General features: G+C 39.5%; 1 protein-coding gene and 2 long non-coding RNA genes across 3 annotated transcripts; 2 read left to right on the top strand and 1 right to left on the bottom strand.

The window, feature by feature from the left end:
* Positions 1-28: 28 nt before the first annotated feature.
* p4hb (prolyl 4-hydroxylase, beta polypeptide) lies at positions 29-11,018 on the bottom strand. The gene is made up of 11 exons (XM_008406875.2): positions 10,688-11,018; positions 8,435-8,641; positions 7,289-7,422; positions 7,016-7,153; positions 5,161-5,265; positions 4,952-5,077; positions 3,988-4,188; positions 3,659-3,779; positions 2,939-3,120; positions 2,474-2,581; positions 29-1,440 (listed from the first exon to the last, which is right to left on the bottom strand). The coding sequence occupies exons 1-11, from the start codon at positions 10,824-10,826 to the stop codon at positions 1,372-1,374; spliced, it is 1,530 nt and encodes a 509-aa protein (XP_008405097.1). The 5' UTR covers positions 10,827-11,018; the 3' UTR covers positions 29-1,371.
* On the top strand, positions 8,635-10,788 carry LOC145551764 (uncharacterized). Its single transcript, XR_014087676.1, has 2 exons — positions 8,635-8,789; positions 8,908-10,788. It is a non-coding gene; the product is annotated as an uncharacterized LOC145551764 (long non-coding RNA).
* A 566-nt stretch (positions 11,019-11,584) lies between the features above and the next one.
* On the top strand, positions 11,585-14,901 carry LOC145553049 (uncharacterized). The gene is made up of 2 exons (XR_014089274.1): positions 11,585-13,571; positions 14,207-14,901. It is a non-coding gene; the product is annotated as an uncharacterized LOC145553049 (long non-coding RNA).
* Positions 14,902-18,082: the final 3,181 nt, after the last annotated feature.

Here is an 18,082-nt window from a genome sequence, read left to right as displayed (position 1 = left end):
CAGTGCAAAAACACCACAAATCCACACATTTCCATTTTTCTTTTTTTATTGACCACCATTTCACATTTTCCACATTAATTTGAATATGATGGAATGGTTGTTAGTCCCCCCCCCAAACCCAACACTGGTTGACAAACACACCCGTCCCCCACTCTACTCAACCCCCTTTATGCCCAAACAGACATGTTTACATTCTTTCAGACAAGCAAACATTCTCCACACGGCACCATGGCAACTATGGGTGCCGAGTAGAGCCAAAAGAGAAGCAGGAGACTGCAGTGTGGGTAAGGGGCGGGGCTGTGCACCTGTTCCCTCCCCACTTCAGATACAAGCCGACAATCAGACCAAACCGCGCCAATCGGTCTGCTTCAGTAACCACAGTGAATCTCCAATTAGGCGTGAATGCAGTGCGACCCATCAGAACCGGCTCTGGTCACCCTACAGGTCTGAGAGGGTGAGTAAGGGCCATCTCGGCCCCAAAAGGGCCAACCGCCCAGCAACAGTTGGGCACGATGGTACAATAAGCATAAGTCCTAAATTAAAAATAAAAAACACAAATACCCCCGATGTGAATGCAATTAAATAAGAGATTTTACTCAAACGTCAACTGTTCCTGTTAAGCAAAAATAAGTCAGTAGATATGCTGACATGAGGAAAAAGAACTGAAATATGTGGGAATGAAAAAATGGCACCCAACCCCCTGCTGGAAGATAGAAAATGACTGGTCTCGGCTACAGATGTGAGGGGGAGGGGTTCACTGTGTGCTACACTGAGTTTACTTAAAAAAAATAGATATAAAAAAATAAAATAAAAAAATTAAGGATGGCCCCTTGTCCCCTGAGACAGTCCTTACAAAACCCAATGGTCCTCTGGATTTCTATAAGAGGGAGAACACTGGCAGCCCCCAAACCTTCAGCTTGCACATCATTTCATTCAGCTCAAACCATTTTGTCGTTGTACAGATGGGAGTCATAAACCTGTTGGAAAAATTAGCATTTCAAAAACTGGACATCAGTGCCATTTTTTGTTCTTAAATCATTTGGTCAAAAATATACAAGGCTGTGATGAGGAGCCTTGTGTACAAGGCATTGGGGGTCACTGTCCCAAGGATCCCGCAGGAGGAACGAGACCAGTCTGGGCAGAACGTGCTAAATTAAAATTTAGATGAACACCAAAAAAAAAACTGCCGAACCAGCCTTGGATGGTCAGACTGGTTGGTTCTCAGGCTAGCTTTACTGAAGGACAGTTTAAGGTGGACTGTTAATGTTCACAGGACAGGGAAGGTCCACGAGGAAGCAAAGGTGGTGGTGACTGGTTGGAAAGGTTGGGGTGGGTCTCCTCTCGCCCTCTCTCTCTCTCTCCCTGCAGCTCTTACAACTCGTCGTGTCCATCATCGTCGCCACCGTCCTCGCCATCCGAGTCATCCACATCTTCCAACTCCTGAGTGTGAACAACAGTGGTCAGAACACTGGCAACTTCATGCAAACACGTGCCTGTTTAAATATAGTGGTTGCCTGAAGTGAAGGTTCAAACCCTTATAGAGCAACTTCAAAAGGAATTTAAAGAAAATTTGACTTTTATTCATTCCTGCACTACAACATTTTGAGGCAATAAAGCCATCCTTTACAGATCCCAAAAACTGCATAATGTTTGTGCAATGAAATGGTCTTAAAGTCTAAATGTTTAAGGCAGTACAAGCTATACAATCATTAGGTATATGTGGAGAAGCGACTAAAGTGAAAAGAAATTGCAGCAACTACGCAGAATTTCAAAACATTTATTGTAACCCCCAACCACTCTAGTTCAAGCTGAACGAGGCACGTGCAGCGCCAACAGGAGGCTCAGGTCTCCACAGAAAGCCCAGTGACAGCTGACCAGACAGCTGCAATTAGACCTCTGAGTAGGGGGGCTGTGGTGGGCTCATTGTGAGACAGGCAGGTGTTAATATGGAGGAACCCCCACCCCACCCACACAAATGTTTATGCGACTGTCCCACTGTGCCACGGAGGAAACTTTAGAGTCGAGTAGATCAGTCTGCATCTCCAACCAAGTAAGCTGCAGCAATGATGTTGACAGTAAAGTTTAAAGGTTGTCAACTTCTAAAGAGTCGCAAGATGTAATTTTTTGTCTTTGTGGTTCTTTAACTCCCACCCTGATACTGCAGATATGTGAAAATATACATTTGGTTTAAACTAATGCAGACAGTCTACACTTGTATACATTCATTGTCTGAAGATATTTCAAAGTGAAAAAACTGGGAAGACGTGGATTTTTGCAAAGTTTTTGCACTGGCCTTCCCTTATTTAACCATTTACATAGATAAACTAAAACTGAAAAATGTCATGTGCAAAAACAAAGGGTAGTTTTTGTTTTTAAACTAAAAGGTCGAAACTTTTCTATCAACTATTTCTCATGAAGCTGCAACCCTGAAGCTCAGGATTCAGGGTCGGCTTTAGTCAGCTCACAAACTCACATCTGTATCGATGTCGTCGTCTCCTGCAGGAGCGCCTCCATCTTTACCACCGCTCTCCAAGAACTTTGTGAAGCCCTCCAGCGTTCTCTCTCCATTATAATCAATCACCTGTTGACCACAAGTAGTAAAAGCACATTAATCAGGTCAGAGAATGCAATGGAAATGAGAAGCCATGTGGCTTCAACATGCTGAGGATATACAGGTGTGTCGCAAATTTAACGTTTAAAACTAATTCTTTTTAGTAACAGAACTGTCAGCGTATGGTACAGTATAGTTGGGCTTTTTTCTTCCACTTAACTTTCCATGTTTCATTGCAGCACAGCCTTTTGTCTTTAGCAAAGGCATTTTGTGGTCCATGTGGATATAATCACCAGCAGTTCATCTATATTTTAAAAAGTAATAATTTGTGCTTGTAAAAGCAGTCTTTGTTCTAGTCCGATTTCATGCAAGTTATGGAAGGATTACCTCGCGACCCTCTGCTGCAGGGAAGAACTTTAGCGTAGGGAAGCTGTGGACTTTGACCTCTTCGATCTCGTTGGCCGTGGAGTCCATCTTGGCCACGATGATGTCACTGCTGTCCTTGTACTTCTCTCCCAGCTGCTCCCAGATGGGAGCCAGCTGTTTGCAGTGCCCACACCAAGGAGCATCTGGAACGCAGCGCCATGTTTCTTTAGCATCAATTTTAATATTATTGCAGTATTGACTGTAGTAGATCCAGAGAAACCCAAGTTTACACTTTTTACACTTTCTGCATGTTAATTCGGGTTCTAAATATGCTGTAAAGTGCAAACCTCAACTTCACTCTGACTGCCAGAAATTTTCCACATGTTCACGACCAGTCAGAAAATATAAGCTTTTCCCCAGCTGTGCCATACTGGCCATCAGCTGCATTTCAACAGCCAGACGTGGAAAACGATCCCAAAAATAAAACCCATTTGGACTGGGATGGGTATAAAATACTCCTGCTGCTATATTTATCTTTGCAGCATTAGAGCCTGGCAGGAAGTGGAGCTGACGGGGCACAAAGAGCACCTGAAGTCAACTCTTAGATATTCGAGACAGGCTTACAAAGAATTAAAGTTTCAGACTGAAGATGGATGTCTGGTCATTTGCCTTTGAGGAATTAAGCTTTAATAATAAAAATAAAAGGCTAAAAACAGTCATACAAGTAAAATGATTTCTTACAGAATTCAACAAAGACGTTCTTAGTAGGGTTGAATGCAACCTCCTCGAAGTTTTTGCCCACCAGGACCTTGACGGGGGTCTTGTCCCAGTCTTCAGGGATGTCCTGGCTCATGAGGTGGGCCTGCAAAACAGTTAAGAGGAAAGTTCTGGTTGCATTTTGGCACCAACTAGAATACAACTCAAACAAAAATAAAATAAGAGGTGGTGCATACCGTGTGGCTAAAAATGTTCACACTATGCTACATATTTATAACGGTTAAAAGGAGCCATTGGATGGTAAACTATCTATAGCCACCGCTGCTGCTACAAGCAGCCTCTCAGGGCTTCACCTTTAGTTTGCCCTCGACGAACAGCGTGCAGAACTCTATGATGCTCTTTGCCGTGATGTCGCTGCTCTCAGGCTTGTACTTGGTCATCTCGTCCTCCAGCGTGATGAGGCGGATGGCGGGGCAGTCCTCTTTCTTCAGGCCGAAGAACTCCAGGATGCGCTGGTTGTCGTCGATGTCGCTGTCGATGAAGATGAACAGGATCTGGACACAGAGTCGGGAGATAAACGCCTGACTTATTCCATGGAAAACTTACAATAGCTTAATGTTTTTAAAAGGTCCAACTAATGAAAAGTTATTTCATTAAGGTTACCCATGAGGTTAAATAAATGCAGGTTCTCATAAAGAGGCTGCCATTTTATACAATTCCAGATCACCTAGCAACAAGACAAGACTGTTGCATCATTTGCCTGTTTAAGAACCACACAAATCAAGATAAAATTGAAGCCAAGCCTAATAAAGATTTAAATAACAACCGTCATTTAACTTAAAATTAAATACAACCATCACCCCAGCTTCAGGCGTATATTGTTTTTACAGTAAAACAAAGACATTTTTATTAACTACCCAAATAAACTACAATAGCCCTGCTTTAAGAAAATTTGCTTTACAGGTAAAGCAGACAGATTAAACTCCCTCTGACAGCATCTGCTAACCTTCATCTTGTGGTTTTGTTAACCAAATTGCTCAGCAGCATTAAATAACACTGGATGCAGGCTTATAGTGCATTTCTCCAAGTAAATGTCCAAGAGGCAACTTAATACATTTTCTGAGCTAGAACAAGAAGAAAACCTGAACGCATTCAAGACCCAAATATGAGGTTTTTAAATTTATGATCTGAATTTTAAAAACCAGGTATTGAATATTCAAAATAAATCTGTTGCTTTATGTAAACAGTTAAACACTGTCGATTCTATAACTTATAACTTTCAGTAACATCATTTGGTTATCCTGAGGGTTGACCTACCTGACCCTTGAATCCCTCAGCAGCTTTCTTAAAGTGGTCCATTTTGTCCTGGAAGTCAGAAGCAGCTTTGGGCAGGAACATGAGGATGTGGGACTTTATGTCTCCGCCAAAGATTTTTGGGGCGGTCTGCAATAGGAAAAGATGAACGTATTAATACATTAAAAGTGTATCAATAGTATGAAGGGAGAACCGTCTTGGTTTAATTTTACCTGCTCGGTGAACTCAATGACCAGCGGCAGCTGGTTGGCCTTAACAAAAGCCAAGAGCTTCTCCTTCGTCAGCTCTCCATCGAAGGAATTGCGACCTTCATCGAACTGTCAAGAAAACATGGAAACACTTAGATGCAAATATTAACCACCTGGTGTCAAAGCTAATCTGCCTGTGAACCAGCAAACTGCTCTAAAATCATCCAACTCTCTGCAGACCAAACAGGCCGTTTATTGGGCATCAAGAATAGCAGCTGTAGCTCTCTGCCAAGTGGCTCTTGCTGGCACACAATAGCAGAGGATAACCTTCTAAGCACTGAAACCTAAAACCAAATCCCAGTTGCAATAAACAAGCTAAAATCCACTGGCTGTTTATTGAGCTGATCCCCTACTTTAGGAGGGTTTACCAACTGCAACCTTTGGATTAAAGTAAGTTTATCAGTATGAACCTCTGGCCGCTCAGCAGAGGCAGAAAATGGAAGCACCGGTACAAGTCCTAACATGAGAAATCATCAACAGCACTACAATCAAAAGTTAAGCCATAATCAATATAAAGGTTTGAAATACTTCACAGTGTAATCTTTAATATGGGTTTTGCTTTCTGGATTGAAAGTTCAAAAATTGTCACAATATTTGAAATTTGAGACACACCTGTAGAGTGCAGCTCAATTTCCTAAATACACTTTGTCACAGCCTTTTATTTAACTTATGATCAGCCAGAGCTCACCGTAAAATGACCTGGTTGGAGTGGACATTGTAATGCTAAACTTCGGTATCTTTTCATAACATTGAAAACTTGTGTGCTCTGCAAGATATTTTATAGACTAAATGAAAAGCATTCATGAAGAATAGAATCATAAGCTGCAGTCCCCAAAAAGCTCAAGACAAAAGTTTTTTTTTTTTAAAGCATTTGAAAAAAACGGACATTTGATTACTTCATTTCTGTAACTGATCCTTTGTACTTTGACCCAATCTGACAAATCACAATCTCACACAAGTTGATTGTTCTGCTCATAAAAGGACCTCAAGGCCCAGCATATCCGAATAAGTGCACTATGTGCAGTGCACAACTACAATTAAAGCAAAGTGAGAAAGTCACGCAAAAGAGAGAAAGGAAACCATTTACTGATTTTCTTGATTACCAACATCTCATCCCTACCAAATAAAAAAAAAACACAAATGAAACCTTCTACATGTAAATAGCGTACAAGGATTTTCTTTTATTTTTTTTAATTTACACAAAATCTCTGGATGGCTTCATGGTCTTAAAGATTTAAGTTTTTCATCTTAAAAACTGGAGCCACTTTTAATATGGCAAGTCAGTCACTTTATACCTACAACACAAAACTCAGATTGGGATGATCAGTGGTCATTACACCAGTTTAAGGTTTAATGACTAAGCAACTCCAAAATAACGAAACTCTGATAAAAGGATATGGCATTTAAGTCAATAAATTCATTAGTCAATATAGAGTGGTGCTTGGAAAGGCAGACCATTCCCTAATACAGCAAACAGCTTAATACCGCCAAGTCAGTCATTAGTTGGGTCAAGCAACATAACCCAACATCCAAGACGTTGAATGACCTCAGAGGAACTAGGAGTGGCAACAGATATTTGACACTTTGTTTGAAGCATCAAATTCCTGAAGGTGTAGATAAAACACCAGCAAGACGCCTTCCACGGCTAGATCACCATTTCACATGCCTCCATTACATAAGCAAAAAAAGATGACCTACATTCAGTGGACCTCAACTCGACCTCAAACACTTTAGAAGCTGCATCTTAGATATTTTGTAAAATCAGATCAACTGGCTTAATGCACCGCTCAATTTTAAATCTCTCCAAGTAGAAAGTCACCTTTTTGAAGAGGATGACGCCATCTTTGGACACCTCAAACTTTGAGTAAATTTCGTCACTGGAGGTCATGGCGAAGGGAACATCATCCATGGCTTCAGCTGCTTTTTCCAAGGCTTTGGCGTCAGCAGACTCGGCATCCTGTAAACAAAGAAAACAGTAGCATTCAGCAAGTTTTGTACAAGTCTTAAAGACAGAGGCTTAACCTGTATTATGGGCCTTATGTCGGGCTTAAAAGGAAGATTGGGCCCAAATACTTCTGTTCTGGAAACCCACCTTAAAGAATCCAATGACTGCCACCTCATTATCAGCAATCAGGGACTCTGCTGCAGTGAACTCGGTCAGGGTGGCGACAGCAGGCCCTGTGCGCTTCTTCAGCCAGTTGACGATGTCATCTGCCTGCCTGCCAGCTGTCGAAAAATAAAGAGACCATCAATAAGTGTGCAAGAAGTTCAGTCAGATGCAGTGAATCTGAAATTATAGCATAGTTTCCAATGTGGGTAAACTGACAAAAGGAACCATGAGTGCTTGTGAGAACGCTTCAGTGGCTTTGACAGTGAAAACGACAGCAGAAACTTCTGCAATTTCTAGCAAAAACTTCAAAGTGCTTCAAGTGGAAGTGAAGTTTGTTTTCAACCCAAAATTTAAATGAACCGTCATTTCATGTTTAAATTTGTAAAAAAAAACAAAAAAACAGGGCTGATTGTTTATGAAAATTGTTTTCACCCCCAAACTGTTCAGGGTTTTGATGATGGAGAAAAAAAGAGAAAAAAAGTAAAAAAGTGGGGCAAGGAATTTATAAAACTGATGTTATTAATCTAAACTTAGATATTTCACTGGTGAACAAAACAGGTGCTGCAACAAAGTAGCAATTTCTCAGATACAGTGCTTGCGGTCCTGGTTGAGCTGCATGTGGGAGGCGGTTAAGTCAAAAATACTAGGTCCAACCCACAGTAGTCACTTCCACAAAACCACCTCCAAGCTTCTCCCTCCCCTCCCTTTCCTAAAGGAGTCAGATGCAAGCCAGCCGAAGAGACGACGTGAAGAAATGCACATAGGTCTGCCCCGACTCAGCTGCAGCATGAGGGGAACGTGCTGAGGAAGCCCGGCCCCCCCTGCGCTCTGATTGGTCGGCTTACTTTTTGATGCTGTTCTGTGGGTCAAATTGCCAGAGTGAAAAGAGTCTGCAGGCCGGGCTTTGAACCATTCATGATCATATTTTCAGATCATTTTAAAGCACAACACTTCTTGTTCTGGGAAGACCTCATCTAAAATTACGACACGTTATCGCTGCTGAAATTATTCAAGTAGTGATTAAGACAAATTACTGTAAAATCTGCAAGCAGCTAAAAATCCAGACAGATTATCTACAAATACCAGGTTGATATGGATGAGTAGGTTCCCAGTGACTGCATCACTCACCAGAGTACTCCTTGGGAGACTCCTTCTCTCCACCCTTGAAGAACTTGATGGTGGGGTACCCCCGAACACCGTACTCCTGAGCTAGCTCGCTTTCTTCGGTGGCGTCCACTTTGCCGAGGCGGATTTCTGAGCCCTCGGCCTTCAGCAGGCCGGCAGCCTTGGCGTACTCTGGAGCCAGGGCCTTGCAGTGGCCACACCATGGTGCATCTGTGGGGAGCAATAAAGAGGATTTCATGGGTCGTTGCAGCAACATATGAGCAGAAAGACAAAGTGGGAGTCACAGATCATCTTCATTCAGGAGAATTCAACTGTAGGGAGTGGTACAGCAGAGAAAGATAAACGTATCTAAACAGAGGTTTGATTTAAAAACAAAAAACTGTACATGCGATGTATAAGTAAATAAACTGTGACACACTGTCTTGCCCCCATACATTTTGGGAAAGTTTAACTTTTTAATGTTTTTTAATGACCAGAAACAAATCTTGTGAGTGCTGGAGCTTCTGTTGCTTTTGAAGAATGAAGGGCAACGTTTCATCTCGGATGCATGTGGATGTCAGGCGAGTATAATTTTAAATCGTTTTATAAACAAGTGGCAAGAACGTTAACCGATTAGAGAAAATTTGGTTTTAAACTGACGAGCTAGCTTGTCTAATTTTTCTATGCAATATTCATTTGCACAGAACACGATGATACATTGTATGAGGTTCCTCCATTAAATGGTTATTTCATCAGAAGTTTTTGACTCAAGAAAATGGATTTAATTTGCAAAAAGTCAGATGTCTTTCCCTGATGAGATTCTTTGTAACAAAAACCAAGCAGAACTTATGCATTAGGCAAATATCAATTCTGGTAAACTAACCTCTCTTTTTTTTATTAAAGGGTTGCGCTAATTTTCACTTCAGGATAATACATTTATTAGAAGCAGAGAAAATAATGACTCATCTTTTCATAAACCGTGTTAAGTATCCAAACTGTATGAATCCTGCATTTTACTGACACTTCCTCCTCTCCACCAGTGTTGTACTTTAGTTTTCACATCGACATGCTTTTAGTGAGGCAGAAATATTTACATATTTTTTACATTCCTGATTGAGGAAATGCATACACAATACATTTGAAACTTTCCAGTGAGGAATTACTAAAGAGCATCTACTCCGTCTTAATTATATGCTGCAGGTTAATTCAGGTCAGACTCTTACTGTAAAGTGAATCTACTATTCCAGTTAATTTAAACTGCATGTTTGAATTTTACTCAACAGATTATTGAAAGTAAAGAGAAAAGGGATGGACAAAGAACCTATGATTAGTTCAAAAGGGTCCTTTAGAGGCCATCTTTGCACATTCCAACCAGATGGCAGGCCCATCAGAAGTGACACGTCTAATTAAGTCGAAAGCCTTGCATCACTTGTGAGTGAGCAAAACTTCCTTGTCCGAGTCCAGTCAACGTAAACGTGCACGCGTACATGAACTTTTGTAAAGTACACGTCAACCTAGCTGCACACAACCCGTGATCCCCGCCCAGCTGAGGACGTACGTGGGCATTTGGTCTACTGCTCACCCGGTGCTCATTGGTCGGTGTCGGCCCACGGCCCCGTTTGACTGGTCCACACTGCTGTCACACAACCCACGGAGCAGGTCCCAACAATCTGACAAAAGTGTAGCGGGATGGGCCCGGATGGCCCGTCAGGGTTTGGTGTAAGCATTCAAGAACTGATCTGGTTCAACGCAGATCCAACCATGTTCTCACTTATTTAACTGGGGCTGTTTATGACCCATAAAGGGGTTAATTAAATCTGAAAGTACTTGTGCGAAGCCACAACTGGCAATCGAAACTTACAGCTCTTTTCTCATTAACTCAAGGCGATAATAATAAAGAGGCAGTTAACCAGAATATCCCAGGAACAAAGTTTATCTCATCAACGATTAAATGCTCAAATTAATTTAGCATTTCATTTTACCCATGACCAAAAAAATGCTAACATTTGTCTTTTTTTTTTTTTGCTAGCTTGTCAAATTGAACCAGAACGCCTGCCAAAGAAAGAAAGCATACCATCTGAAATGCAATGTCTAGATTTCCCCCCTAAAAAGTTTAAAAAGTAGTTAGCCAAGTAAGCTAACTGATGCAGAATTTATCAAAACATATGCGTCTTGTGTGTTAGCAGTTCCTACCTGCAACCTAAAACCTGGAAGTTCAACGCTAACCTTAACAACGAAAAGTGCAGCTTGTGTCCGTTAGCAGCCTGGGATACTTACAGAACTCAACCAAGAGGTTGGGATGAGCCAGGAGAGCCTCGTCGAAGTTACTTTTCTTCAGCACCAAGACATCTTCTTCTTCTGCGATGTCAGCCCTGCTGGCAACGGCCAGTGTACACAGCAGCCAAAACTTAAACATAGTTACCGTCGAGTTTTCTTCTTAAATACAGAGACGAATGCTGCAGACGCAATTGGTTGCGAGTTAGTAGATAAATTCGTATCAATTTGTGAGTTTTTGTTTTCTTGTTTAGGGTTGGGAGAGTAGCTGGTATTTTTGTGTCTACCGCTACTAACGTGGCAGTGCACGCAGAAAACCGGAGGGGTCAACTGCAGTGCGCATGCGCATTTATGGGGCCGAAAGCAGTTCGTGTTGAAATGTGACTGGACCACAGCAGGCTGCACCTGGAAGTGAAAAGTAGGCTCCACGAAACACTGCAGCCGAGAAGAAAACAGCCGCTGTGAGGACGGGATGATGCTTCATCAAAACATACACCGTATTTCATTATTATTCAAACATAATATTTAAATAATTCGCATTTTTTGCTATGTTTTGCAGCTTGCAAATAAAAGATAAATAAAATAAAAATACGACAAGTCCCGATCTACCACGATTTTTCTAACATTTTTCTTTTCAGTCAGGGTTTTTTTCTCTTAAAAAATAAATTAAAATCCTTTTAGGTTTTTTTCTTTTAGACTCGTTCGATCATTTGTTCCTGATCTTTTCCAGATTTATGTATTTTTTTTAGGTCAGATTTATAAGTAAGGAGTGGTCTAATTACAGCTGGATTTCATTATATTATAATCAAAATGTTTAATTATATTTAAAAAGAGAAACTTATAAATTTACATTTACAAGCTATTATAAATGGGAGTTAGTTTATAGGTGCAATAAACAATGTTGTGCATGTAAACCTGTGTAAACTTTAACATCATTTCCAATTAAATAAAAAGTTGTTTAAATGAGAAGTACTGGCATAATCAAACTAAAACCCTTATTTAACTGTAAGGTGGGATGGATTTTTATTTTTTTTGTAGATTCTGTCTCTCAAAGTTGAGGTGAACTCGTGAAAAAAATTTGCGGCCTCTCCAACTTTTGCAAGTCGGAAAACATGAAAACAAAAATAAACAATGTATCAAATACTTATTATCTGTTACAGATGGATTTCAACATCTTTTATAAAAACATGAGCAGTGTGGTGTACATTTAGGATCAGTCCACCTTAAATTAGATCTTCACAATTGACCTAGAAATCATACCCTAAACAAAGTTCATCTGTGTGTAACTTAATCTCAGTAAATATATTTTTTCTAGGTGGCGCAAAGCTGCTAGAGAAATACTTGAAAGACTCGCCTCATAGTTGCAATAAAAGATAGTTCTGATATTGACTTAAGTATTAAATGAACTGGTTCAGGACACAAACACCAACACGAAAGGAGCAAATTTGTTATATAGCCAAGAAAAAATACAAGAGAATCTGGTATCACAAAGAAAAGCTATGAAGAAATTAGGGCTGCACATTTGCACCGCACTCCCATTTAATTTATGCAATGAGAGTATTCACACTATTTCCTAATTTTGGGATTTTTGTTTGGTTCAAATAAGGCAACTGTACAGAGGCAATTGCCTCTGTACAGTTGCCTGCAACTGCTTTCTCCCTCGGTGGAGAAAGTTTTTTTGTGTGTCCAAAAAAACAAAGTCTAAATGATAAGTAACTTTACTAAGCTTTACGATATTAACAACCTGTGATTGTATCCTGTATCACCACAAAACATTTTCTCAAGCAGTTTTGTTTTTTGTGCAGAAGACTTAAAGATGTTGCCAAGTGTTCACAGAAGACTCTTTCAATAATTCATAATATCAAGAAACACATATGTTACCCCAGAAAATTTACACAGATGTTACATTTTTGTACATTCCAAACTAAAAACAGACTAAACCTACACGTTTAATTGCTGTGTGAAGCGACAATTGATAAATAGTCGAGAGGAAGGTTTAAAGACATTTGCTGCACAGTTTAAAGAAACAGTGCATGTGTGTGCAGCGTAACAGAGGAGTGGCTATACCGGGAAATTTTGAAGTTGTTCAGCCAGTAATGTTAGAGATTAGATCCAGAAATACTTCTCCAGGAAACATGTATGAAAACAAGCATTTCAGGTAATAGTGACTGAGTTGCAAAGAGCAACAGCTAAACAGTGGGACGAATGCACACAGATACATTCAATCAGTTTCATTTTCTAAAATTAAAGAAGCTTATGGAAGAGTAACATTTTGTGAGCTGCCAGTTTAAACAAGATATTTGTCCAGATAATGAGCCAGTGATAAGTTACAGTTCCTTGCTAATTTTGGTCTGTTAATGATACATTTTAACCTAAAATTTGGATAAATGTGGCTGCACAAGTAGCAAAGAAGCCACACAGTTTCTAGGTATAATTCTGGTATAATTCTAGTGGGACCCCTTTTCATTTAACTGGCTGGTTTCCAGAGATAGCCACTGTGTTTAAATTTACTCCACATATTTTAAACAGGGTCATGGCTAGAAACTAAATGTTAGCGGGTTTTAATAATGATGTTACTAGGCTCGTTGTCTTGTTGGAGCACTAAATTGTGTCCTATTTAGTGTCAACCTTAGCTTGATTCCTCCGACAGATAGCTCAGCTTTGGTCTTATCCCTCCATGAAGCTTTCTGTTTGTACTAAAAGCATTATGTTTATCTACAGCTTGCTAAAAATAGATTTATTAAAATATTATTGGGAGTGCATGCATGTATTTGAGCCAGTCATTTGTTGTTGTTTTATTTTTTTTAAGTATTCCACTCTGGAAAAAGCTGGATTTTAAAGGTTGATCACCAGAAAGTCAGTGTAAATAACTTCATTCCCATCATCTGTAAGTACACTCTTGAATCTGTGTGGCATAGATTTGTATCACACTCAATTATGGCATACTGTTGCTTTACTGCCAATTTAAAACCTTGTGGGAGGAGAGTGATAATGACAAACATTTCAAAATGTTGATGAAATAATCTTGCTTTTAGCAGGACAGGGCAGCTGAGAGCAACATATTCTACTTAGATTCTAAAGTTCAGATGATTTGCCAACAAAGACGACTGCTTTTGTCACAGAGTATGTTACGTTTTCCCAGAACTATAAGTGATTTCAGAGTTCAGAGTCCTGACAAGTAGTGGCAAATGCTGTTACCTCCACCAAATCAATAGTTCTTTGCACCAGACAGCAGATAACAGCCAATAAGTCATTGATGCAAGAGTCATTACGACTGTTTGTGAGAATCGATAAACCTCTAATGTATTTTATGCACTATTGTGGACTTCTGAGAGAGTAAATCACAAATAAAAGAAACATTCTACTGTTTGCGGTGACCTGTGTTCAGTTTCAAACAGTAAATACCTATAAAATGTCATATTTAATGTGAATGCTTTTGGCATTTTGCTGATTGTATCGATGTTACTTTTGAGCTTGACAAAAGTCTCCCAAAGTAATTGCTTGTTGTTTTGGTTCTATCAGGTGTCGATGAAAACTGGGTCTTGCTGCAGTGATTCTTCCACCTTCTTGTCCTTGCTGCATTAAACATTTTCCACAATCTCTGATTTGTTTGTTAATTACGGTAAATTAAAAAAAATCATGTAAATTCTGTTCAATCTTTTTTTGAGGATGTTGTTTTAAAATGTTTTAAATGCTTATATTGACAGTCCACAGATCCTTTGTCCAACTCTGCTTTCAAATATACATTTTTACATGCAAGGCTGCTTTGAATGTTTCCTTTATTACTCACCTTGAATATTAGAATAATTTAAAAAAGAAAAGCTAAATGAAAGCTTAATCTCCTGGAAAGCCATTACTGTGTGGGACTCAACATAAAAGTCATCAATCTTTTGAAGCAAATATAGCCTTAGGACAATCTTGTGCTGGAAAAATCCAAACAGTCCTTGAACATTTTATCTACTTACATTGTAAAGATCACCTACACTCAGTACACATAGCTGCAACATGTCTGCAATTAAAGATAGTAATCCCAGTAAAATGAGAGAACCTACAGAAGAATGCTAGGATGCTCCATCTTTTGAACGTATTTTCTGTACAATAATTATTTTTTTGTTTCAGCTGGATTATGAGTATTTTTAACATGTGACATCAGATTCAGTGCTTGCAAATGGAATGACACAGTTGGTAAAACTATAATAAACAACAGCAGAACACTGCCTCATTGTTTCTTTTATATTATCTTGGCTACAAGGCTACATACCAAGGACTTCCTCTCTCTTCAAAGATGAATTGAACTTGTGCCAGATTGTCAAAACATTGGGCTTTGTGAACCAAATCAGGTTTGACACGTTTTTAAAAGTGTTCACATAATCAGAAAACACAAGTTAAACTAGCTTGTAATTTAACCTAATTAATAAAGCAGCTCATGCAGACAGGCCCTCGGTAACTCAGGAGGAGCTGCTATGATGCACAGCTCCGGCAGGATAATCTATAGACTGAATGTATATTGTGGATGTGAAAATCTGGGCTGTACAGAGGAATGGAAGAAATTTCAAGAATTTTCATTTTCAGTTTGGTTTAGTTTCTCTGGACTGGAGAAACTGGAGGAGCAGCTGGTGGCAGCATCATGCCCTGGAGATGCTTTTCCTTCACAGGGACAGAGAAACTGAACAGAGTTGATTGTACACACATAACTACACCCAGGATACACAGTTCCAGTTTTCACCAGCATGTGAATACATCATTAATTTGCTTTTTTCATTTATTTTTTTTGCACACAAGTGTAGGGAAAGGGATGAAACTGTTAGTATCCATGCAGCAGGAGGTTTATTTATAAGCAGGACGGCTGCGAGGCAGGAGGACAGGATAATTGATGAGGACATGCTGAATGAATCATCCCTGACCTTCTATGTTTGTCCACTCAGATTCTACCTTTTGTGATTAAAACCTTCTGGGGCTTTAATAAAGGTGATGGGAGAGAAAGCTGGAAAAGGATATTAATATTCACTTTAAAACAAGCAAAGGAACAATAATTGAGTTTAAGTTCGGTTGCCATTGCTGTCATCATAAACCCCAGAGGTCAGTAAAGCCCTTCTGCGGATGTGACGCAGGTTTTTAATGAATTACACAGATACCAACGGGGTGTTCAAATTGATGAACATGTTATATTTATTTCGGGATGAGCTGTTTGTTACATGTTGAAAACAGTATGAGTCACTTCCACTGCACGGCAGAAACAACACATTTTTTAATAACAGAACACAGAAGATTACTAGGGTTTGCGTTTGAGTCAACGGCCACGTTCATTTTCCCAAGTTCATTTCATCCAGAGTCGTGGTTGAACTGCACATTTACAATACACATCAATGGGCCTGTTTCGGTTTGTAAAAAAAAAAAAAGTGACGCAATGACGGCGTCTTCCTCTATTTACTTCACACTCTCACCAAAATTTGTTGAGTAATTGCTTTGGCCGTTTACCCTGCCTCATTCTTCTCTACCAAACAGGCTTAGTTCAAGTGATGAAAGCCCTCGCTAGCTCATTGATGGACGGATATCACACTGATGTTTCTACTGATATGCTTCCACCGTGGCTCAATTGGTTTGCAACAAGGTCCTGGGTTTGAATCCCTGCATGGTGTTTGCATGTTTTCCATGGGTGTGGAAACTCCAGTTTCCTCTTACAGTGGAAGGTAGTTGGTTATACTGGTTAGGATAATTAATGATTAAAATTGTACGTGTGTGTGTGTGTATGCGTGCGTGCGTGTGTGTGTGTGTATGCGTGCGTGCGTGCGTGTGTGTGTGTGTGTATGTGCATGGTTATTTGTCCTGTGTCTCTGTTTTGCCCTGTGACAGACCGGTGACCTGTCCAGAGTGAACTCAACCTCTTCCAAGGATAAGTGACTGTAGACAATGGACGGATAGAAGCCAGGAAAAGAAAACTGTTTCATTAGACTCAGGGTTTTTATTGCTGGAATACTTCTGTCAAAGCAGCCAGAGCTCTTATTGGGATCATTAGAGACGATTTAAAGAAAACAGCTGTTTAAAAAACCAAAACTTTCTAACACGTCACACTTAGCTGCAGCTTAAATGAAATGCAACCCGCACTCACCCTGTGTGGGTTGCAACAAACTGTCAGTTTGTTTCAACAAAACCCTCACCCCTACAAAAAAACAAAAAACAAGGTGCAACACAATAACGAAAAAGATAAGTAACACTAAGTAAATTGTATAATAGTAAAAAAATCTGCATTATGATGCACTTAGTCTATAACTGAGGAGAATAGAGGAATGTAAGACACGTTATATTTTCTTGAAGTACATATAAACACAAAGTAGATCATATTAAAAATGGTTATCAAATTAAAGTTAGTGATTTCTTCTCACTTTTCAACTTAGAAAATAAAAAACATTATGTCATACTCAGAATTTTTCACGCCCTTTAGCGTAATGTGTTGTTCTGCCACAGGATGGACTCAGACCAGAGACAAAACACGAACCGTGAAATCAGAGAGAGAAATGCTGGCCGAGATTTAGTACAATGGCGCCCTCTACTGGTGAATAACTAGAAACGCTGTTTTGTCAAAGTAAATATTTTTCAAAAGCTTTGCAACAAAGTTTTTTATTATTAACTAATAAAAATCACTCAGTGGATGTCTTCCCTTCTCCCTCTGCTCCCTTTCCTGCTTTTTAAACTGCTCAGTAAATTAGTATCACACAAAAATATTTACAAAAAGTCCATACACTGCTAAGAAAAACAGTTCTCCCCTTTACAGATTTTATTATTATTTTTTATTATTTGTTGTCATTCTTCCATTTGACAGATTATCAAACAGGTTTTTACCAAATGGAAACCAAACATTAAACATGAAAGATTATCCAAAAGTCTTGGGGATCGTCAAGTTTTTTTTTTTTTTTAGCAAAATAAGACTGACCTTTGTGTTGTTTTTGATCAGTAGTGTTTTTATGCAGTCTCTTTGCTGTTGTTGACTCATGAAGGAAGTGAAGCCTGCACTATTTTAGATGCTCGACATTGTCTGACCACCTGACGTGCTCTGAGTAATGTCAGTGGGATGGCCACTCCCAGGAAGTTGCACCAATTTTCCATGTTTTCTCCATTTGTGGACAATGACACTCGGTGCGGTTTGGTAAAGCCTTAGAAATGATGCTGAAACCCAGAGGGATTCAATGTTCTCATATCTTCTTGAAGTTGTTTAGACAGAAGCATTATGTGTTTCCTTTCAGATCTTTTGGCCAACTTTATGCACGTGGCATGGGTGTAGCTAGTGAAACTCCTCAAAACAATGTAGTTATTCACTAATTGACATCACAGGCCAGTGACATTTTTATTATTGTAAATGGAACAATAATATTAAAACACATATTTGTATTTTTAGATCTT

Source organism: Poecilia reticulata, chromosome 1, assembly GCF_904066995.2.
Source record: "Poecilia reticulata chromosome 1, P_reticulata-male-v2, whole genome shotgun sequence".
Taxonomy (NCBI): Eukaryota; Metazoa; Chordata; class Actinopteri; order Cyprinodontiformes; family Poeciliidae; genus Poecilia; species Poecilia reticulata.
This window is presented reverse-complemented; position numbering and strand designations above follow the sequence as displayed.

Bases quoted from the DNA above. Each gene is read 5' to 3' on its own strand.
- p4hb (XM_008406875.2), bottom strand. From the start codon at position 10,826: ATGTTTAAGTTTTGGCTGCTGTGTACACTGGCCGTTGCCAGCAGGGCT. The intron at 7,154-7,288 runs GTGGGTTTCCAG...CTTTGTTTACAG, and splicing joins CAGTCATTGGATTCTTTAAG to GATGCCGAGTCTGCTGACGC. The intron at 4,189-4,951 runs GTAGGTCAACCC...CTCTGTGTCCAG, and splicing joins CTGAGGGATTCAAGGGTCAG to ATCCTGTTCATCTTCATCGA.